This window comes from Budorcas taxicolor, chromosome 20, assembly GCF_023091745.1.
Source record: "Budorcas taxicolor isolate Tak-1 chromosome 20, Takin1.1, whole genome shotgun sequence".
Lineage (NCBI taxonomy): Eukaryota > Metazoa > Chordata > Mammalia > Artiodactyla > Bovidae > Budorcas > Budorcas taxicolor.
In genome coordinates this window covers 13,553,258-13,577,053 of record NC_068929.1, presented here as the reverse complement: position 1 = coordinate 13,577,053, position 23,796 = coordinate 13,553,258, and the positions used below count along the sequence as shown (strand labels likewise).

At 42.2% G+C, this 23,796-nt stretch overlaps 2 protein-coding genes across 2 annotated transcripts in view; both read left to right on the top strand.

Moving 5' to 3' along the window:
* Positions 1-2,311: 2,311 nt before the first annotated feature.
* The window catches only part of MCCC2 (methylcrotonyl-CoA carboxylase subunit 2), a 75,004-nt gene continuing 53,519 nt past the window's right edge, over positions 2,312-23,796 (top strand). The window contains exons 1-6 of the mRNA XM_052658973.1: positions 2,312-2,583; positions 4,353-4,419; positions 11,035-11,119; positions 12,788-12,889; positions 16,440-16,567; positions 18,042-18,154. Of these exons, the coding sequence (XP_052514933.1) occupies positions 2,455-2,583; positions 4,353-4,419; positions 11,035-11,119; positions 12,788-12,889; positions 16,440-16,567; positions 18,042-18,154 (624 nt within the window). The 5' untranslated portion in view covers positions 2,312-2,454. The remainder of the gene's footprint in view (positions 2,584-4,352; positions 4,420-11,034; positions 11,120-12,787; positions 12,890-16,439; positions 16,568-18,041; positions 18,155-23,796) is intronic.
* LOC128066077 (peptidyl-prolyl cis-trans isomerase FKBP2-like) lies at positions 6,350-6,772 on the top strand. Its single transcript, XM_052659158.1, has one exon. The coding sequence runs from the start codon at positions 6,350-6,352 to the stop codon at positions 6,770-6,772; it is 423 nt and encodes a 140-aa protein (XP_052515118.1).

The window sequence follows — 23,796 nt, the reverse complement described above, 5'->3', positions numbered from 1 at the left end:
ATGGAGAGTGGACAGTCTTTACAACAAAAGATGGGAAAACTGGATATCCACATACCAAAGAATGAAGCTAACTATACAAAAATTATCACAAAATAAATCTAAGAGTAAGTGAACTAAGATAATTTTTTTTCTCATTGTCCAGTGTGTAAGAAATTGTGAGGAAGCTCAGATTGTTGTTGTTTTTTCTCAGCCGCTCAGCTGTGTCTGACTCTTTGCGACCCCATGGACTGCAGCACGCCAGGCTTCCCTGTCCTCTGTTTCCTGGAGTTTGCTCAAACTCATGTCCATTGAGTCGGTGATGCCATCCAACCATCTCATCCTCTGTCTTCCCCTTCTCCTCCTGCCCTCAATCTTTCACAGCATCAGGTCTTTTCCAGTGAGTCAGCTCTTCACTTCAGGTGGCCAAAGTATTGGAGCTTCAGTACCAATGAATACTCAGTGAATACTCAGGTTTGATTTCCTTTAGGATTAACTGGTTTGATCTCCTTGTTATCCAAGGGACTCTCAAGAGTGTTCTCCAACACCACAGTTTGAAAGTTCTTTGGTGCTCAGCCTTCTTTATGGTCCAACTTTAACATCTGTACATGACTATTGGAAAAACCAGTTTTGACTAGATGGACCTTTGTCGGTAAAGTGATGGCTCTGCTTTTTAATATGCTGTCTAGTTTTGTCATACCTTTTCTTCTAAGGACCAAGCATCTTTTAGTTTCATGGCTTCAGTCACCATCCACAGTGATTTTAGAGCCCAAGAAAATAAAATCTGTCACTGTTTCCATTTTTTCTCCATTTATTTGCCATGAAGTGATGGGACTGGATGCCATGATCTTAGTTTTTTTGAATGTTGAATGTAAGGCGAGTGCCGAGAAAAAGAAAATGAGCTGGCCAGCCAGGCAAAGAAAAGGAAGTTTATTAAAGGGAAACAAGAGAATGACTGGCCCTTGAGAAGAACCAGCCCCTTCCCTTCTGGTGGGTCCCTCTTACACCCTCCAGGTGGGAAACTGGGTCCCCTCGGCGGGGGGTTAGTTTATCTTTAGTCTGCAGATGGAGTTTGGTGGTCGGTGGTCTTGAGAAAGCCGAAGGTGTTCAATGGTAGGGTGGCCACTTAGTCTTGGCAAAGAGTGCCAACGGCTAAAACAGGATGTCACTTGAGCAATGCAGTCAGTTTCATGGGTCACTGTGACTTTATATTTTGTTTGTGAGCCATTTTTAACAATGAGATCCCATGTAGTTCCTATCATTGAGTTTTAAGCTAGCTTTTTCACTTTTTCACTCGGATCTGTTATAGGCAACTTTGCCTTACTTTGCCAACAAAGGTCCGTCCAGTCAAAGCTATGGTTTTTCCAGTAGTCATGTGTGGATGTGAAAGTTGGCCCTTAAAGAAAGCTGAGTGCTGAAGAATTCATGCTTTTGAACTGTGGTGTTGGAGAAGACTCTTGAGAGTCCCTTGGACTGGAAGGAAATCCAATCAGTCAATCCTAAAGGAAATCAGTCCTGAATATTCATTAGAAAGACTGATGCTGAGGCTGAAGCTCCAATACTTTGGCCACCTGATGCGAAGAATTGACTCATTGGAAAAGACCCTGATGCTGGGAAAGATTCAAGGCAGGAGGAGAAGGGGACGACAGAGGATGAGATGGTTGGATGGCATCACCGACTCGCTGAACATGAATTTGAACAAGCTCTGGTAATTGGTGATGGACAGGGAAGCTTGGCGTGCTTCTGTTCATGGGGTCGCAAAGAGTCGGACACACTGAGCGACAGAACCGAACTGACTTGTTATAGGCTAGGTTTTAGAAGTACGTTATAATCGTACATCTAAGATGTACTTTATCACTACTAGAATTTTAAATTTACTGTTCATGTTCTCTCCGCTTTATAAAAGAGTACGTTTGGCCTGTTCTCCAGTGTATCCCCAGCTCCAAAAGAGCACCTGATAGGGGACATTGAAGAAATAGTTGTTGAATGGATGGTTATCTCCTTTAAAGAGTTTAATTTCTTAGGACAGTTTTATAAGCCTGTTCGGTTTCCAGCTCTCATATAAGAATAAGCTTTTTCAAGTCCCGGAATACCCTTTCTAGCAGTAGGGGAAGAAGGAAACAGCACGTAGAAGAAGCACCCAGACAAACAAAAAAATTCAGCCGCAGCTCCGCAGCTCCGTCCTGGGATTCGCAATGCTCAAGGGCTCGGGAGGGGACCGGCCTCGCGAGGCTGCATCTCTGTCCCTCATTGGCTGAGTTCGGGGGGGCGTGGTGCTCAACATCGACCAATTAGGGGCCGCGTTCGCCGACACGTGCCTAGGCTGACCGGAGAATCCCGGAGGTTTCAGGCGAGTTGGGACAGCAAGAATCTGGGCCGAGGTGTATCCCGAAGCCGGGGAGTTGGCGGGGAAAGCTTCGGCTCCGAATCGGCGCAGGCCGCTCTCTCACGCAGCTTCCTGCCTCTGTGCCTGCTGCCATGTGGGCCGCTCTGAGATTAGCCCTGCGGCCGTGCGCCCGCGCCGCTGCCCCAGCGCTGCGTTCCTATCATGGGGACTCCGTGGCTACCCTGGGCACCCCACCGGACTCGAGCTCTGCCATCTACCAGGTAGGGTAGGTGAGCGGCCCGGGTCAGTGATTCCTCTTCACGGAAGGGACAAGGTATTGGCCGGACTGGGAAGCGTAGAGGGTAGGCTACTTTTAACTGTAGCTCCTGCTTTCTCTGGATCCGCAGTCGTGATTCTGGGACGCACTAGGAGGTCGTGAAGTTTGAAAAAGAAAACAAATCAGATACATTTTAGTTCACTTTTAACCCTGGCACGGTCCTTTGTATCTTTAAAATCAGTGGTTCTCAAAGCCAGTGGTTCTCCGGGAGCTTGTTCCAGTTACAGCCGCCTTAAGGTTGGTGATGGACAGGGAGGCCTGGTGTGCTGTGATTCATGGGGTCGCAGAGTCGGACACGACTGAGCGACTGAACTGAACTGAACTGAAGCCTCACCCTGGGCCGTTTTGGTCTTCCAGGGCGGGGTCCTGGTGTTTGCATGGTTAATTAGGTTGGGGGTGAGGAGGGGCAAAGGCCTTGGAGGCAGCTAGCTTTGGGAACCACTGGCCGAACACAGATAACCCTGGTCTGTGGAAACTAGATTTGAGATAGTTGGGTATGTTAATGGAAAATACTTGTATTTAAGTAGCTTTTCTTGGAATTTGGAGGTGCCACAGGTCACACAATCAGCTAACTCCTGGTTTATGAAATATCAGCTGGAAATTTTCAGTCTATCCCATGGTTTCTAAGCCTATACAGATAACGTTTAAGTTGTGCAGATAACTTTCAGGAGATACATTTTATTTAATTTATTTTTTTAAAGATTGTTTATTTTTGGTGGCAGTGTTGCTTCCTTTAGTTGGAGTGTGTGGGCCGCTTGCCGTGGCTTCTCTTTTTGCGGAGCACAGGCTCTGGGCCAGTGGCTTCAGTCGCTGTGGCTTCTAACTCATTGGTTAGACTTTAGTCACATGGCCACACTTGTCTGGAAAAGCAGGCTGGGATTATTTTATCCTGTTTTTATTTTTCTGGTTTTTGGTGGTGTCTCATGGTTTGTGGGATCCTAGCTCCTTAACCAGGGATTGAATCCATGCCCTTGGCAGGGCAGTGAAAGCCTGGAATCCTAACTACTGGACCACCAGGGAATTTCCCTCTGATCCTTTTAAAACATAAAATAGGATCTGCTTTCCCCTGGGCTTTGTTTTAAGTGTAAATTGTCAGTAAGTGTAAAAGCAAGTATTTCTGAATTGGTTGGTGCCTCCTTACAATAGTGTTTGATAGGACAGAAAAAGAAGATGGCATTCTTACCCTCAAAGAGCTTATATTCCCAAACAAAGTAAAACAAATAGAGGTAAGCTCAGTAGGCATGTAAGGAAGGAAGTGGTTAAAATGAGTGGGAGTAGCCAAAAATGAAGTTGGAGATGAGATGGAATGTGAATTAGGCTTTAAAAGGGGATGGTGAGGGACTTCTTTGGCAGTCCAGTGGTTAAGACTCAGTGTTTCCACGCATGCCAGAGGCATGCATTTCATCTCTGATCAGGGAACTAAGCTTCCACATGCCAATAAATAGATAAATAAATAAATAGAAGGTGAGATTTATATAGATGGACTAGAGAGGGGTTGTGGCAGTGCAGAAGACATTGAGCAAAGACAGAGAGGCACGAACTAATCTTTTTTATATGTTGGAGTTGGCTCAGTACAGAAGTGGCCCAGTGTGGAGGCCACATACGGTTGGCATCTAATGCTGTGCTCCTTAACCCTCGTTATGATAAAAAAAAAAAAAAACCTTCATTGGTTTCCTATAATACTCTCCCTCTTTTTCCATGCTTCTGTTTCAGGAAAACTATGAACAGATGAAAGCACTAGTAAACCAACTCCACGAGCGAGCACAGAACATCAGACTAGGTAAGCGCTCTTCAGTTTATGCTCTTAATTAAGATGTCCCTTTATTTGTTTTAGAAAAACTAGTAGCATCAACGCTTTGACTCTTCAAGACTGTGCATTTGCTGTTGGTGGGAATGTAAATTGGGGCAGCCACTATGCGAGACAGTATGTTGTCGGTGTTGCTAACTCGTGTCCGACTCTTTTACGACCCCAAGGACTGGAGAAGGAAATGGCAACCCACTCCAGTGTTCTTGCCTGGAGAATCCCAGGGATGGGGGAGCCTGGTGGGCTGCTGTCTATGGGGTCGCACAGAGTCGGACACGACTGAAGCGATTTAGCAGCAGCAGCAGGACTGTAGCCCACCAGGCTCCCCTGTCCATAGGGTTTCCCAGGCAAAAATACTGGAGTGGGTTGCCATTTCCTTCTCCAGGGAATCTTCTCCATCTAGGGATTGAAGCCGTGTCTCCTGCATTGGCAGGTGGATTCTTCCCTGAGCCGTCAGGGAAACCATGTAACACAGTGTGGAGGTCCTTAAAAAGTAAAAATAGAGTTACCGTATGATCCAGCAATCCCACTCCTAGGCTTATATTTGGAAAAGACGAAAAGTCTTAATTCCCCAGTGTTCATAGCAGCATGGTTTACCAGAGCCAAAGACATGGAAACAACCCATCAACAGGTGATTGGTTTAAGATGTGGTGTATATATATATATATATATGTGGATATATACTCAGTCATAAAAAGAATGGAATATTGCCAATTTCTAGCAACATGGATGGACCTGGAGAATATCATACTAAGTGAAGTAAGTCAGGAAGAGAAAGACAAATATAATATCATTTATATATGGAATCTAAAAAATAATGCAAATGAATCTATATACAAAGCAGAAACAGACATGCAGATATAGCTCAGTGGTAGAGCATTTGACTGCAGGAACAGGCAGAAAGACATAAGAAAGAAACTTCAGGAAAAGGAAAGGGGGAGAGATAAATTAGGAGTATGTGATTAACAGATAAAAAGTTAATATACACAAAATAGATAGGCAACATGGATTTACTAAACATGGAGAACAGTATTTACTATGTTGTGATAACTGATAATGGAAAATAAACTGAAAAAGTATATGTAAATGAATCATTCTGCTGCACACCTGAAACTAACAATATTGTTATTTAACTATATTTAAATTAAAGAAAGCCTGCATTTGTTGGCATGTAGACATTTTATTTTTTCCTAGTATTTGGTCAGTTTTTCTGCTCATGTAGCACTACCATTATCTGGGGGGAAGTAGAAATTCAGATTCATTAATTTTTTTTTTGTCCACACTTTGTGCCTTGTGGGACCTCAGTTTCTCAACCAGGGATTGAACCTGGGCCATGGCAGTGAAAGCACCAAATCCTAGCCACTAGAGCGCCAGAGAACTTCCTCATCAGTATTCTAAACTATTTCTTCTTAAGGTTTTCATTTCAGTTACAGGATCACACTGAACTTTTTGTTTTACTTGAAGCAACTAAAAACATTTTCTGTTCATTAGTCATATTCATACTATATACTGTATTTTGCATAATTGTGCTTTTTCTGCTGTGTTGTATAATTTGGAAATAATTTCTGTGTGGGTTTATTGCTAATTAAATAACTGAGATTTCCTAAAAACTTTGTAAATTGTCATTTTTTATTTTTGAATTGTGGACATAATAGACATTCTTTTTCTTGGAAGAAATTGCATCATAGGGATATAAAATGCTAATGTTTAAATAAGTACTACATCAACTTCTGTTGTGCCTTTATTGGTATATATGATAATTTACTTTAGAAGGCTCTGTGACTTGAAATAACAGCCATTTCCGAAGTAAGAGTCCTCATATTAAAGTACCTGAGAAGGAGCTATTTGAATTTTATGGCCTTCATTTAAAAAGAATTCTCTGACTCCGGGGGCAGGAGGAGAAGAAATGAGGCTGAGCTGGGTCTTGACAGTACTGTCTGTCTGCCTGAGCGCCCTGGTCACAGCCACAGGGGCCGAGGGCAAACGGAAGCTGCAGATCAGAGTCAAGAAGCAGGTAGACCCCTGTCCCATCAAATCGCGCAAAGGGGACGTCCTGCGCACACACTGCGTGGGGAGGCTAGAAGACGGCACAGAGTTTGACAGCAGCCTGCCCCAGAACCAGCCCTTTGTCTTCTCCTTGGGCACAGGCCAGGCCATCCAGGGCTGGGACCAGGGGATGCTAGGGATGTGTGAGGGGGAAAAGCGGAAGCTGGTGAGTCCATCAGAGCTGGGGTATGGAGATTGGGGAGCTCCCCCAAAGATTCCAGGTGGTGCAACCTTGGGGTTCGAGATGGAGCTGCTCAAAATCGAGCAACATTCAGAACTGTAGCCAAACTGGAGAAGGGTGGTGGAGAGGTCCCCATCAGGGACCAGGCTGTTTAAAGAAAGAAAAAAAAAAAAACCCTTAAGAGCCCCCAAAAAAGCCAAAAAAAAAAAAAAAAAAAAGGATTCTCTTCAATATCCTCATAGGTGGGATCTGTTTGGTCTATCAACCTGTAGTTTAAGGGTGTTGCATTCCTGGATATGATCTTATCACATTCAGAGGACAGACTTCGAGTAGGAGTCATTAGTGAAATAATTTGGCAAAATCTTGATCGATTTCTGTTTAAAATATTTTTTATATGTTTTTTTCTTCTGAGCACTTTAAGGATGGAGACAAGGTAATTGATTAATGGCAGATGGACAGAAAAATCATCTAAAATTGTGTATTCATTTGTGTAAGTATTAGGGAAGAAATAAGCTCAGTATTTTCATCCTCTGTAGAATTTTGAGGCTGGTAGTTACTGTAATAAGTAAGCCACTTTGGTCCAGTTATTTAATCCCTCTTGAACATTTTCAGTACTTCATTTGTAACTTGAGACTCAAGAGTGGGTCTGTGAATTACAGGCATTATTTGCTCCAAGCACACATTTCTGTCTTCTTTTGACTTAATAGATTAATCAAAGTTAATTGAGAAAAACCATAAAAGAAGTCCATTTGGAATACATTGGTTTCTGCCTTTTATACTGTAGTAGTTTTGTGTTAACAAAGAAGGCAATGGCACCCCACTCCAGCACTCTTGCCTGGAAAATCCCATGGACGGAGGAGCCTGGTGGGCTGCAGTCCATGGGGTCACTGAGAGTCAGACACGACTGAGTGACTTCAAAAAAGATGTTCATGACCAAGATAATCACGATAGTGTGATCACTCACCTAGAGCCAGACATCCTGGAATGTGAAATCAAGTGAGCCTTAGAAAGCATCACTATGAACAAAGCTAGTGGAGGTGATGGAATTCCAGTTGAGCTCTTTCAAATCCTGAAAGATGATGCTGTGAAAGTCCTGCACTCAGTATGCCAGCAAATTTGGAAAACTTAGCAGTAGCCACAGGACTGGAAAAGGTCAGTTTTCATTCCAATCCCAAAGAAAGGCAATGCCAAAGAATGCTCAAACTACCGCACAATTGCACTCATCTCATACACTAGAAAAGTAATGCTCAAAATTCTCCAAGCCAGGCTTCAGCAATATGTGAACCATGAACTTCCAGATGTTGAAACTGGTTTTAGAAAAGGCAGAGGAACCAGAGATCAAATTGCCAACATCCTCTGGATCATGGAAAAAGCAAGAGAGTTCCAGAAAAACATCTATTTCTGCTTTATTGACTATGCCAAAGCCTTTGACTGTGTGGATCACAACAAACTGTGGAAAATTCTTCAAGAGATGGGAATACCAGACCACCTGACCTGCCTCTTGAGAAATCTGTATGCAGGTCAGGAAGCAACAGTTAGAACTGGACATCGAACAACAGACTGATTCCAAAAAGGGAAAGGAGTACATCAAGGCTGTATATTGTCACCCTGCTTATTTAACTTATATGCAGAGTACATCATGAGAAACGCTGGGCTGGAAGAAGCACAAGCTAGAATCAAGATTTCTGGGAGAAATATCAATAACCTCAGATATGCAGATGACACCACCCTTATGGCAGAAAGTGAAGAAGAACTAAAGAGCCTCTTGATGAAAGTGAAAGAGGAGAGTGAAAAAGTTGGCTTAAGGCTCAACATTCAGAAAACTAAGATCATGGCATCTGATCCCATCACTTCATGGGAAATAGATGGGGAAACAGTGGAAACAGTGTCAGACTTTATTTTGGGGGGCTCCAAAATCACTGCAGATGGTGACTGCAGCCATGAAGTTAAAAGACACTTATTCCTTGAAAGAAAAGTTATGACCAACCTAGACAACATATTAAAAAGCAGACATTACTTTGCCAACAAAGGTCCATCTAGTCAAAGCTATGGTTTTTCCAGTAGTCACGTATGGATGTGAGGGTTGGACTGTGAAGAAAGCTGAGCGCCAAAGAATTGATGCTTTTGGACTGTGGTGTTGGAGAAGACTCTTGAGAGTCCCTTGGACTGCAAGGAGATCGAACCAGTCCATTCTCAAGGAGATCAGTCCTGGGTGTTCTTTGGAAGGAATGATGCTAAAGCTGAAACTCCAGTACTTTGGCCACCTCATGCGAAGAGCTGACTCATTGGAAAAGACCCTGATGCTGGGAGGGATTGTGGGCAGGAGGAGAAGGGAATGACAGAGGATGAGATGGCTGGATGGCATCACTGACTCGATGGATGTGAGTCTGAGTCAACTCCGGGAGTTGGTGATGGACAGGGAGGCCTGGCGTTTTGCAGCTCATGGGGTTGCAAGGAGTGGGACACGACTGAGCGACCAAACTGAACTGAAGTATTAAAAAAAAAAAAACAAGCCACATGTCTATTTTCTTACCTCTTTTTCATCTCACCCTCCCCTGCTGCCCTTTTTACTGTTAGCCAGTTAGTGGACCCATACGTCCCTCAGCTCTCCAAAGACCCTCACCCAAGCCCGGTCTTCTTTGTAGTGCCTTAGGTTCACTTTTCTTTAATATTTGTTTTTAAGCACTTTATTAAGGTATAATTGGCATGTGAGAAACTGCATTATTTTAAGTGTGCAGTTTGATGCGTTTTGACATATGTATATACCCGTGAAACTGTCCCTGCCATCAAGACGATGAAAATGTCACTCTCAGAAGTTTCCTCTGCCCTTTGTTAGCCTTCTGTTCCCGCTCTCTCCTACCCCCACGCACACCTCACTTAGGAACTCTGCATTCCCTGGGGCTGGGAGAAAGGAGGAGTTTCTTTGATTTAATTCATACTATCTCGTAAGTCTTTCCCTCCCCAAATTATTCTCTTTTAAAAAGATTAGATGTATGATATGTTCTTCTTGGTTACCTTAAGGCAGGCTTAGTCTTAGAAATAAGCCCTCTACCTCTTCAGAAAAAAATAAAACATCCCCTTAGATACAGCAAAGTCTTGATTTGAAAATAAAGTTGTGCTACCTGGAGGCTTCTTTGAAATCTGTATGAATGTATTTTCTCACCTAAGAAAACAAATCATTTTTAAAAATAGCTAAACATTTCAGTGGACAAGGAGTTTATTAAGATGGAATTCTTAGGCAGCAGTGAAAGTAAAGATATTAAGGTGCAATACGATGGTCTGTTCTGCTCGGTTGCTGTGGTTTGCTGAGGGTAGGGTGTGGCTATTCCCCAGGTACTGGGCCTGGCTGCTCTCGGGCTGGGTTAGGCTCGGTGCACCCCTCACCTCAAACAGCCTCCTCTGGTTGGTTACCCCAGCGAGCACTTCAGTCACTGTGATTTCGTTTTGTCTGGGGCAAAGTCGGGAAACACTGAAGACCATCTGAGTCAGGATAGTAACAAGAGGGGCCTGTTTTGTTCTCTTTGGGCCCAGACTGTGGCATGCACAGTCTTAGTTCCCCCAACCAGGAATCCAGCCTACGCCGCCTGCAGTGGAAGCACAAAGTCTGAACCCCGGCACCGCAGGGAAGTCCCCAGAGGGGCTGTTCAATTATTATATGATGTGTTCAACTCTCTCCTGTTTGAGGGCCTTAAAAGTGACGGGTCACTAGTGGCACCCTGGCTTCCCAGGTGGCGCTAGTGGTAAAGCACCCATCTACCAACGCAGGAGACATAAGAGACCCAGTTTCGATCCCTGGATCAAGAAGATCCCCTGGAGGAGGAAATGGCAACCCACTCCAGTGTTCTTGCCTGGAGAATCCCATGGACAGTGGAGCCTGGAGGGCTACAGTCCATGGCGTCGCAGAGTCGGACACGACTGAAGCGACTTAGCGCGCACACAGAGTGGCACCTGTAGCTAAGATTTGTTGTGTATATTGTGGAAGTCAGAAAATGCTTTTTACCTGGTACAGATGATGTTAGAAACATTTGAGATTTCATAGAGCATATAGTACGGTGCTAGATATTTATAATGGATGAAGTGTGGTGGAGATGAGACAGTATTTGCAGTATGTGAGATGCAGAGAAACGTATTGCATTATTCCCTTAAGTAATTACTGCTGAATTTAGAAAATGTATAATATACTGTGGGCTTGTAATATACTGATTTTTTTAAAAATTCCAGTTTGAATGATCTGTTTTTCATAGGGTATGTTAATTTTTTATTTTTATTTTTTGCATTTAGTGTTATATGTTTTTCTGGTATTCAGTTGAATGGAGACCTTATATTGAATTCATCTCATCTATCATGTTTTTTTTTAATCACAGGAGGTGGTGAGAAAGCCAGAGCACGTCACATATCAAGAGGAAAACTGTTACCCAGAGAAAGAATTGACAATCTTCTAGACCCAGGGTTGGTACATACCCAGGTGTTGGCTCAGGGTGTCCTCTGTTCCATGGTGCTTTCTTTCTTTCTTTTTTTTTTTTCTTTTTTGGCTGTGCTGTGCAGCTCTCGGGATCTTGGTTCCCCAACCAAGGATTGAACCCAGGCCCTTGGCACTGAGGTGCAGAGTCCTAACCATTGGACCGCCAGGAAATTCCCATCTTAGAAAGTTTTGTGAAATAAGTGGTTTTAAGTTCTGGTTCTTACCTAAGCTTCAGCAACAAGTGTTTGTTGTGAGGCTGCTTAATGTCAGGTGCTATTCTAGGTGCTAGCGATGCCTCACTGAACAGAGCAGACCAAGTTCCTTGCCCTGCTGGAGCTTACAGGGGAGCAGGAGGAGAGAAAATAATTGATAAATGTCACAAATTACATAGTATGTCAGAAGATGATAGTCATGGGAAAAAAAGAAAAGGTAGACCAGCGTTAGAAGAGAGAAAGATGAAGAGCAAGTTGCAGTTTCGAATGAGGTGGTTACGATCGGCCTCGCTGAGGTGGTGACATTTGAGCAAAGGCTGGAAGGAGCAGAGAGAGATGGGCTGTATATATCTGGGGAGAGAGGGTTACAGGGGGACGGAGCGGCCAGTGCGAAGTTTCTGTGGTGGGAGCTGGGAGTGGGTCACAGATGCCAATATGCCGCAGGGCCCGGGAGGCCATCTCGTGGGAGTGGAGGTTCAGTGAAGTGGGGAGTAGCCGAAGATGGGGTCAAATTCATAACGCATTTGCGGGTCAGTGTCAGAGTTTGGACTTTTACTCTGAAAGAAATGGGAAGACTTGGTAGGACTTACCTGACTTATATTTTAAAAAGGTCTTCTGGCCACGGGTGTAAGTAGACTCTGGGGCTCGAGGGCGGAAGGGCCAGGACCAGTTAGATAAATGAAGATTCAGAAGTATCGTTTCTGCGGACATGCACACACGTGCCCAGCCTGGAGACAAACAGCGTTAACACCTAGTGTGCATTAACACACTAGTGTATATACCATTAACACCTACACTATTTTCATGCAAATATGGATCAGACACACTTTTTTGTTTGTTTGTTTTAGAAAAATGGAATCTTGTGTTTTGTAACCCCCTTCTCCCCCTCCCCCACCGCCCTTAATGTATCTTGAACATTTAAGTGAGAGAATAATAACAGTTAAGAGCTTGGTCCCCTATTACGGAGCTTATTAAAACAGCTCTGCCACGTACTGGTAGTTGTGTGACCTCAGACAACTGACCTCATCACTGCGTTTCAGTTTCCTCATCAGTCAGCGGGGATCCTAGTAGGATCTATAGTAGAAGGTAGTCCTGAGGACTGAATGAGTTAGCATTTCCGAAGCTCCTAGGAGAGGCTGGCACGTGGTTAAGTGCTCCGTGAGTGTCAGCTGCTGTTCTCTTTCTATGTCAATAAGTACATCTGTACAATATCTTCAAAGATAAATGTGTTCCTTTGTGTGGCTGTATTGTGTCAATCTCCAAAGTGTTCACACTAGACTTTGTTTTAGACATTCTTCCTTTTGTAGACTTTATATCCAACACACGTATTTGAAACGTTGACCCATTAAAAAAAAAAACTTTTCGTTTTCCAAGTGTAACTACTCAAATATGATTTTAAACAAAGAAAACATTAATTCAAGCAGCATTCTTTCTTCTGTTCAGGTCTCCATTCCTGGAATTATCACAGTTTGCAGGTTACCAGTTGTATGGTGATGAGGAGGTCCCCGCAGGTGGCGTTATTACAGGCATTGGGAGAGTGTCAGGGTGAGTATTCTGACTGTGCTCAGCCCCGTGGGTCAGGAAGCAGGCAGGGCAGGGCATCCAGCACTCACCGCATTGCATGTGAGTGTGTGAGTGTCATGCTAGTGGTGCTATTTAGATCTGAGGCTTCCTACCCAGATGTGTTAAGATTCATCTGTGAAACTTCAGGGATGGAAACTGAAGGGAAAAACCCCAAGCAGTGATCCTGGGGACCCAATCCAAACCTTCATACTTAATCAGAATCTCCAGGGTTTGGACTTGACCTGGGTAGTTTTCCAAGGCTCTGCAGGTGATCTCTTGCACATCTAGAGCAAAACACCGCTGTCTTAGAGGAGTAGTTCTTGGAGTGTGGTCCCCAGGGAACATCAGCCTCATGTGAGAACTTGTTAGAAGTGTCAATGGTCAGGTTTTCCCAAAAAGTACGAAGTCATATTCAGGGAGTTGAGCCCCGAAATCAGCATTTAAACAAGCTCTCCAGATTCTCCAGTGCTATCCTTTGAGAACCACCATAGACTTAGGGCATCTTGATTGCTAGATATTACATTTGTTTGCTTGATTGCTAGATATTACATTTGTTTGTGTGTATTTTTGTATGCTCTCACACTGACCACACTTGTACTGCAATAAACACTTCCCACTGCCTAGTTGTCTTAATCTTCACCACAGTCCTGTGAGAAGGGGTGCTATTACAATCATCACCATTCTGCAGGTAAGGAAACTACCTTGGAGTTGCCAAAGATCAAGCCACTGGCAAAACTTGACTTTGAGATCAGGCAGCCTGATACAATTGCCCTGGACTCGGATTCTGATTTACGTGTGTGTCCCTCCACCTTCACCCCATGATTTGTGCCTTCCTGGGAGGTGTGACTATAGTCGTTCACCATTGTTGCTTCTTTCTCGCTTCCTTCTTTAACTCCTAAACGTTTCGCCCCAGTGATAAATCAAAGAAACAGAGGGGTAGGGACCAGAACACAGCCTTGCTTCATTCCACTGAAGATTTTAAACTTTGTATCAGTGCTCTTCTCAGACAGCCATTCTCTAAGGCTCTCTATGAGGATCAGTAGCCAAGGCTCAATATTGAGTGTGCACTTTAGCTCACAAGATTCCATGGAGGCAGGGGCCAAGGCCAGACAGATTTTGTCTTTTTCCTGAAGCTGCTCTGGTGTTGGATAGTATGACTGGAAAAGAATTCACTTATTCAAAACATCTAAAGTAGTACTTCGCTACAATTAAAGTGACCTTTCTTACATAATCATACGGTTGAATATGGTTAGCACCCTTTCTCTAGCAGATGATACGTGTTTAAACTAGTTTAAATAAAAAAAGATTTGTTGACTCTTAACTGATTTGGGGCCAAGCCAGATCTAGGAGTTCAAACAGCATCATCAGGCCACCAGGCTGGTTTTTGGTTTTGTTCCCAGGCAGTCTGTTCAAGTCTTGAGCCAGAGCTGGCCGTAGGCTTCCCCAGCTTCTGCTCCATAAGCTTAGCAGCTGCGGTAAGAGGAGAGTTCCTGAGGGCACAGACCTAGGGCCAGGGCCCATCACTGAACCCGCCACATGGACCCTGACTAGAAAGGCGTGGTCCTTGTGCTCACCTCTGAAGATGGATGGACTTTGGGGTCAGTCCTGCTAGAACCACATGGATTAAAAACAGAGAAGAAGCAGTTTCTGAAAGAAAGTTTAGTTTTATTGCCAATATAATAGATGCTGGATAGGCAAAATCAATAGGTGTCTAATACAATGTATGTATTTTCGTTTTAGCCGTGCCTTGCGGCATGCGAGATCTTACTTCCCCAACCAGGGATCGAACCCACGCCCCATGCAGTGGAGGCATGGCTTCTTAACCACTGGACCACCAGAGAAGTCTCTGATATCATATTTTGTGGACTTATTTTGCTTCTCATCCTGTACCACGTCTGTGCTTTTGTTCTGTTTTTTTGGTGGGGGGCTGCACTAGGTCTGCCGCACGTGCTCTTTCTCTAGTTGCAGTGAGCAGGGGTTATTTTCTCCAGTTGTGATGCACAGGTTTCTTACTGCAATGGGTTCTCTGTTGCAGAACACAGTTTCTAGGATGTGCAGGCTTCAGTAGTTGTGGCACTGGGGCTCAGCGGTTGTGGTTCGCATGCCCTAGAGCACGGGTTTAGTAGTTGTGGCACACGAATTTAGTTATCCTGGGGCATGTGGAATCCTCCCGGACCAGGGACCGAACCAATGTCCCCTGCATTGGAAGATGGTTTTTAAACCACTGGACCACAAGGGAAGTCCTGTGATGTTTCCATAAAACAAGTAAAAGTTGCTAGTAATGTCTCTCGCCCAAGGTTGATAGGGGCAAGTGACAGAGTCAGAATTTCAGCCTCCCTTTGCCTGACTTCATAGCCTGGGCTCTCTCCTGCACCAGAACTTCTTAAGCGTTTCTAATGCAGCACCCCCAGGAAAGGGAAGAGTGACCATGCTCTGGAGGTGTGGGGTTATGGCCCAGCAACCTGCCAAGAGCCTCAGTTCCTTTTGAAGTGATTTATTTAATGGTAAAGTCATTAAAAATGTACTTCCCACTCTATAAAATGTTAATTTTAATGTGGGAAAATGCTTGCTATAACCTAGTGAATAAAATTGATACTCAGAGGAGAGGAACCACATACCCTAATAAAAGAAATTTAACATTACCTGAGGTCGTGGGCTCAGTTGCTGTTCTCTAGTTCATGTTCAACAAGAACTCAAGTTATTTTTTAGAATTCTAGAGAATATAAAGTGAGGTAACAAAAACATCATAAATAGAAAGATTAAATTTTGTGAAGACCACACTCCTCTCAATTTTCGAGTGAGCCTCCAGTCCTCGGTTTTCCTGGCAGCGCTCAGCAGGCTGTCTGCTGGCCCTCTTCAGTCACTTTCCCGCTTCTTGCTAGTTGCTTGGGGGTCATGGTACCTGACAAACTGGTTTTGGTGAGAAAGGGTACGACTAGTGACTCATTATAGTATATGCTTTCAAAAATATTATTTTAAAATTTGCACTTATTGTTACTTTACGCAGGATAAATGTTGTATTTTTAACTTCTTTTAGTTTTATAGAAAAGCATATGGCAGTAACATGAAGAACTTTTGAAAATATGAAACATAAATACTTTTGATGGCTCAGTTTTCCTTTTTGAAAACTACCTTCCTAAAAGGAAATTCTGAAGTTTATCATGAGGGATTTTCTCATCTTGAGACTTGGATTTGTTGTTGTCATCTTATCGTGTTAGGACTGTTTCATTCAAAGAACATTGCAAAATGTGCCTTAGGTTGTTAGTTTTTCTCTGCTAATGTGGGGTGATGATTCTTTAAAAAAAATCAGATATGAGTTTGTAAACTAATTAAAAGTGATTCATTTTATATAAATAAATATATGAACAGTAATTAAAGCTCCTATACCATAAGATTGCCTACTAATTAGTGATATGTGTTAATACTGGAAATTGCCAGGTTGTATTGGGAGTGTCTTATAATGAGATGCAATTGGTCTTTACTTTAAAAAAATCTCTCATATTCTCTCTCCAATGAAATTTCTGCCTTTCAGAGTAGAATGCATGATTGTTGCCAATGATGCCACAGTCAAAGGAGGTACCTACTATCCAGTGACTGTGAAGAAACACTTACGAGCACAAGAAATTGCAATGCAAAACAGGCTCCCCTGCATTTACTTGGGCAAGTTATAAGAATTGTAAAGTAAACTGTTATTCAGCTAGAGAAGTAAAAGATTGTTTATATATATATATATATATATGTATGACATTATCAGTGGGCATTTCAAGAATAGCTATTGGTTTCTCTCATAATTTCAAAAGAAATACTTATTCTTTGTTAAACCCCCTGGGAGGAAAAGTAAATAAGGACTACCCATTGTAACATCACTGAGGAGGAATCCCTGACACTATTTTGGGGTGTGCTATTTTTTCCTCTACATGAGTGGTGTTTTTTTCTTCTATATATTTTTGTTTTTCTATTCACCATAATGGATTCAAACTAAGAAAAAATAATAGCTAATATTTATGAGTCTCTTGAGTGTCAGGTACTAGGTTAAATGCTTGAGTATGTACATAATTTGGGCAAACATAATTTAAAGAAATTTAATTTTCAGTGAAAGTAAATTTATATTTGGAATTAAAATACATTAATAATTAAATTTAAGGATATTTTTAAAAGAACATAAAAGCAAAGCAGTTTAAAGTTGGCACTTCCTGGATATTAGCTTAGTTTGTAAAAACACCAGTATCTGTTGTTCATTTCAGATGAGATTTCTTTTTCCTATGAAAGTGAATTTACCTGATTGACTTAGAGTGTTAGCTGCTTTGCACATATAGAAAACAACAAATGGGACCCTACAGCTTGCAACTGCTGTTCCCAATGCTGTAGAGAATGCAGTTAAGGGTGCTGTGTTGTCTGTCTTCCTCATAGTGAATTGGAGACAGGATATAATGTATTAAACATCAATAGAAGACTCACACTGATAGGTATAAGACTAGCTAGCTTTCTGTAACATTGACTCTGTACCCTCACAGTATGTGCTGAACTAAGTGCTTTGCATGCACTATTTCATGCCATCCTGATAACGACCCTGTGGTACACTGCTGTTACCTTCATTTCACAGGTGGGGAAACTGAGGCATAGAATGGCTCAGAAATGCTTCTGTGGTCACACAGCTGTGAAGTAATGAAATTCTGTTTTGAATTCAGCTGACATTCTTATCCACCACTGCTATCTACAGTAAAAAGAGAAACAGAGGGCGATGTGTGATAAAATTATCCCATGAATTCGGTAGATGATTTTTGGATTGCTTTAAAAGAGAGAGAGAGAGATCCATTTTCAGCTGAACTGGTTAAGGATTTTTTTTGTGATTTCTGGGGCTAATCCTCAAAGCAGAGAATGTCCTAAATATTTCAAGTGGAATTTTGCATAGGGGTAGGAGAGCCTAATATGTTTGAAGAAAGCAATACAATTTAGGGGGCTGTGTGGGAGCATTGGAGAAAGAGGCTGCAGAAGAGTTTAGAAAGATCGAGCAAATTTTTGTGTGTGAATGTAATTAAGAACTGGTGCTATTATCATTGAGACAAGTCTTCCTGTGTATAGGATGTTTTGTTCATTGAGATGTACTTATATCTGTTATTTCCCTTGTCTTCAGTTGACTCAGGAGGGGCAAACTTACCTAGACAAGCAGAGGTATTTCCAGATCGAGATCACTTTGGCCGCATATTCTACAATCAGGCAGTTATGTCTTCTAAAAGCATTACACAGGTAATTTCTTATTAATGAGATATGTTGCTTTTTGCATCAAATGTCTTTGCTAACCAGGTATTCTGAGATGACTTAAAAGAGAATTTTACTTTTTTTTTTTTGGCTATGCCATGTAGCTTATGGGGTCTTAGTTCCCTGACTGGGGATTGAACCCAGACCCTTGGCATTGAGAGCATGGAATCCAAACCACTGGAATGCCAGGGAAGTTCCCAAAGAGAATTTAAAACACAATTTAGTTTTCAAGAAATCAGCTGATAACCTTATGAGGTTTCCCTTGTATGTTGTCTGTCTTTTTCCCTTGTTGCTTTTAATATTTTATCTTTGTCTTTAATTTTTGTCCATTTGATTACAGTGTGTCTTGGTGTGTTTCTCCTTTGGTTTATCCTGCTTGGGACTCTCTGTGCTTCTTGAACGTGGTTGACTATTTCCTTTTCCATGTTGGGGAAGTTTTCAGCTATTATCTCTTCAAATATTGTCTCAGGTCCTTTCTCTTTCTCCTCTGGGACCCATATAATACGAATGTTGGTGCATTTAATGTTGTCCCAGAGGTCTCTTAGGTTGTCTTCATTTCTTTTCATTCTCTTTCCTATGTTCTGTTTTGCAGCATTGATTTCTACCATTCTGTCTTCAGGTCACTTATCCATTCTTCTGTCTCAGTTATTCTGTTATTGATTCCTTCTAGTATATTGTTCATCTCTGTTCTTTAGTTCTTCTAGGTCTTTGGAAACATTTCTTGCATCTTCTCCATTCTTGTTTCAAGATCCTGAAACATTATCATCTTCACTATCATTATTCTGAATTCTTTTTCTGGGAGGTTGCCTATTTCTGCTTTGTTTAGTTGTTTTTCTGGGGATTTATCTTGTTCCTTCATCTGGGACATAATCCTATTCTTTTCATTTTAGTTAGCCTTCTGTGATTGTGGTATTAGTTCTGAGGCTGCTAGGATTGTAGTTCTTATTTCTTCTGTCTGCCCTCTGGTGGATGAGGATAAGAGGCTTATACAAGCTTCTTGATGGGAGGGACTGGCTGTGGGCAAAACTGTCTCTTACTCTGGTGGGCAGGGCCATGCTCAATAATACTTTAATACAGTTGTCTGCTGATGGGTGGGGCTGTGCTCCCTCCCTGTTAGTTGTTTGGCTTGGAACTGACCAAGTCCTAGAATCTAGAGGCTCTGTGCTGTGTGTGCTAAGTCACTTTAGTCATATCTGACTCTTCGCGAGCCTATGGACTGTAGTCCGCCAGGCTCCTCTGTCTGTGGGATTCTCCAGGCAAGAGTACCGGAGTGGGTTGCCATTTCCTCCTCCAGGAGATCTTCCATCCAGAGATCGAACCCGTGTCTCTTTTATCTCCTGCATAGACAGATGGGCTTTTACCACTAGCCACCTGGGAAGCCCCTTGAGGCTCTGTGATAGGGCTGTTGGCATCCTTCAAGAGAACTTATGCTGAGACCCATCGCCCAGGGCTGCTGCTACCAGTGCCCTTCTCCCTATGGCAGGCCACTGCCCACCCACGCCTCTGCAGGAGACCCTCACACACTCACGGGTAGGTCTGACTCAGTTTCCTGTAGGGTTCAGTGTTCTTTCCTCTGGGACCTGGTGCACACATCGATTTGTTTCTGTTTCCCCCAGTCCTGTGGAGGTCCTGTAATCAAGTCCTGCTGGCCTTCAAAGTCAGATCCCCTGGTGATTCCCAGTCCCTTGGCAAGATCCCCAGGCTGGAGAGCCTGATGTAGGGTCTAGAACCTTCATAATTGTGCGAGAACGTCTTTGGTATTATTTTCTCCAGTTTGTGGTTCACCCACCCCGCAAGATTAGCATTTGATTTTATGGTGATTGTGCCCTTCCTACCATTTCATTGCAGCTTCTCCTTTGTCCTTGGATGTGGGGTATCTCTTTTTGGTGGAGGAATGTCTTCCTGTTGATGGTTATTCAACAGCTAGTTGCGATTTTGCTGCTCTGGTAGAAGATGAGCACAGTCTTTGAACTCTGCCATCTCGAACCGATCTCAAGTACATGATAATTTCAAACTGATAAGTTTTATAAAGAAAAACAGAACTGGATAAAGAGACAAAGGATGATCAATACACAGTTTAGTCTTTTTCCACAGAAAGCCTCGTCAGATTAATCTACTAAATATGGGAATATTGTTATGCTGTAGTAATGGTTAGTTCCAAAGGAAACGAGTTTTTAAAAAGGAGGGACACTGAGTAATTGCTATTTTAGGATGATACTCTGGAGCAATTCTAGTATATGTATGAGGAGACATGCATAAGAATGTTACTTGTAGCATTATTTTTTATAACAAAGATTGAAGAACACAGTAAATGACCGTTCATGGGAGAGTTATCATCTTCAGCTGTTAAAATGAATGAACTATGGATTAAAGACCTAAATGTAAGACCAGAAACTATAAAACTCTTAGAGGAAAGCATAGGCAGAACACTCTTTGACATAAATCACATCAAGACCCTCTATGACCCACCTCCCAAAGTAATGGAAATAAAAACAAAAATAAACAAGTGGGAGCTAATTAAACTTAAAAGCTTTTGCACAGTGAAGGAGACTATAAACAAAGTAAAAATGCAACCCTCAATAGGAGAAAATAATAGCAAATGAAACAGCTGACAAAGGATTAATTTCTAAAATATATGAGCAGCTCATTCAACTCAATACCAGAAAAACAACCCAATCAAAAAGTGGACAGAGGACCTAAACAGATATTTCTCCAAAGAAGACATACAGATGGCTAATAAACACATGAAGAGATACTCAATATCACTCATTATTAAAGAAATGCAAATCAAAACTACAATAAGATATCACCTCACACCACTTAGAATGGGCATTATCAAAAAATCTACAAACAATAAATGCTGGAGAAGGTGTGGAGAAAAGGGAACCCTCTTGCACTGTTGGTGGGAATGCAAATTAATATAGCTGCTATGGTGAACAGTATGGAAATTTCTTAAAAAAATCAGGAATAAAACTACCAGCAATCCCACTATTGGGCATATATACCCTGAAAACCATAATTCAAAAAAGCACCTCTACTCCAATGTTCATCGCAGCACTATTTACAATAGCTAGAAAATGGAAGCAACCTAGATGTTCATCGACAGATGAATATATAAAGAAGTTGTTAAGCATATATACAGTGAAATATTACTCTGCCATAAAAAGGAATGCATTTGAGTCAGTTTTAATGAGGTGGATGAACCTAGAGCCTATTATACAGAGTGAAGTAAGTCAGAAAGAGAAACAGATATTGTATGTTAACATATAGATACGGAATCTAGACAGGTGGTACTGATGACCCTATCAGCAAGACAGTGCTGGAGATGCAGACACAGAGAACATACTTGTGGACACAGTGGAAAGGAGAGGGCAGGACAAATTGAGAGAGTAGCATTGAAACATATGCATTACCATGTAAAATTAGATAGCCTCTGAAAATTTGCTGTATGATGCAGGGAGCTCAGTCCAGTGCTCTGTGACAACCTAGAGGGGTGGGATGGGGTGGGAGGTAGGAGGGAGGTTCAAAAAGGAGAGAACATGTGTATACCTATGCCTGATTCATGTTGATGTATTGCAGAAACCATCACAATATTGTAAAGCAAGTGTCCTCCAACTAAAAATAATTTTTTAAAAAATGAACAAACTAGAATTGTATGCATCAATGGAAATAATTCTCAAAGAATATGTTGGGTTAAAAAAAAGTAAATGTATAACCAGTTGCTCTGTATGCAGATGTTAAATATATCAAATAATCTACTATTTGTGTCTAAATAGGTGCATGGGAAAGATACACTGAACTCTAGAACAGTGGTTACTTTTGAGGTGGGAGGGAGGAGAAAAAGGCCAGTAGGAGGTCCGTAGAGCCTTCAACTGTATCTGAAATATTTTATTCTTTTAAAAAAATTCAGAAGTAAAGTTAGCCAAATGTCAAGATTTATTGAGACTGGGTATTAGGTAAAGAATATTTATTTTATTCTAATCTTTTTTGTATGTTTGAAATATTCAATAATACTGCTGCCGTTCCTTTGGGTCTTTTGTTGTTATCATTGAATTTCTTAAGTTTTTACTATTTTTATTAATACTCTAATTAGTCATCACCTGCAATTATTATATCTCTTCTTTATATTCTACCAATACAATGTATTGTTATTTTTATTCTATATTTTACTGTTACTGTTATGTGAGCTTCCCAGGTGGCGCTGGTGGTAAAGAACCCTCTTGCCAATGCAGGAGACCTAAGAAATGCAAGTTCGATCCCTGGGGCCAGAAAGGTCCCCTGGAGAAGGAAATGGCAATCCACTCCAGTGTTCTTGCTTGGAAAACTCCATGGACAGAGGAGCCTGGTGGGCTACAGTCCATGGGGTCGCAAAGAGTCAGACACGGCTAAGTGACTTAGCAGGTTACTGTTATGTGATGACCTTGCCTACCTCTATGCTTTGTTTATCTAAACAGAAACTTCAACTTTGTTTACTTTTGCACAGTCAGCCCTTCCATCCATTATCTGGTAAGAAATCCTTATTGTGATCTTTTGTCTTTTAGGAGAAATTTCTGGAGGCTAGATGTCTGAAATCAAGGTAGCACCAGGGCCATGCTGCTTCACAAGGCTCTAAGAAAGACTCTTCATCTCCTTGGGTTTCCGATGGCTCCAGGCATTCCCTTGGCATGTGGCCGCATGACTCCAGTCTCTGTCTCAGTCTTCACATGGCCTTCTCCTCTGCGTCCTGTCTCCTCCTTATAAGGACTCTTGTCACTGGATTACCCCTGGGTAATCCAGAATGATCTTATCTCAAGATCCTTAACTTAATTACATCTGCAAAGACCTCCCTCCAACACCCCTCCCAGCCTACCCCACTTTCACCCCCAAGTAAGATCACATTCACAGGTTCCAGAGTGTGGACACTGAACCCACTGTAGGCTTCTGCCACCTTGCATGCTTCTTCTGTGCTATGGCTTTTGGTTCACGTAGCTTCTGTAGAAACCACATAATACGTCAACCAACATCCAGCAAATATTTATGGAGAAGCTACTCTAAGTCAGGCCCTGCACTGGTGAGTAAAACTAGGTAGAGTCTCTGCTCCTGTGGAACCTGAAGCTTAAAGAGTATTTTAAAAACTGAGTCTTTTTACAATTAAAAGTGTCTTATATTGTTAATAAGCAATTATCTGCTTATCATAAAATAGTATATCTGAGGCATTTGACTGAATGCCTTCAGTTTGCGTATTTAATTTTTGTTTCCTAAAACATTTTAAAAATTTTATTCATTTATTTATTTTTGCCTGCACTGGGTCTTCATTGCTGTGTGGGCATTCTCTAGTTGGCAGCAGGTGGGGACACTTCTCCAGTTGGGCTGTGCCATGCCAGGGCTTCTCATTGCTGTAGCTTCTCTTGTTGTGGAGCACAGGCTCTAGAGAGTGGGCTCAGTAGTTGTGGCGCATGGGCTTAGCTGATCCCCAGCATACGAAATCTTTCCGACCAGGGATCAAACCCACGTTCCCTCTGTTGGCAGGTGGATTCTTAACCGCTGGACCAAGAGGAGAGTCCATATTTCCTAAAAATTTTAGCATCAGTATTTCCTTAATTGAGTTCCTTCTTTTAACGTTTGTTTTCTTTTGTATTTCATGCCAGTAG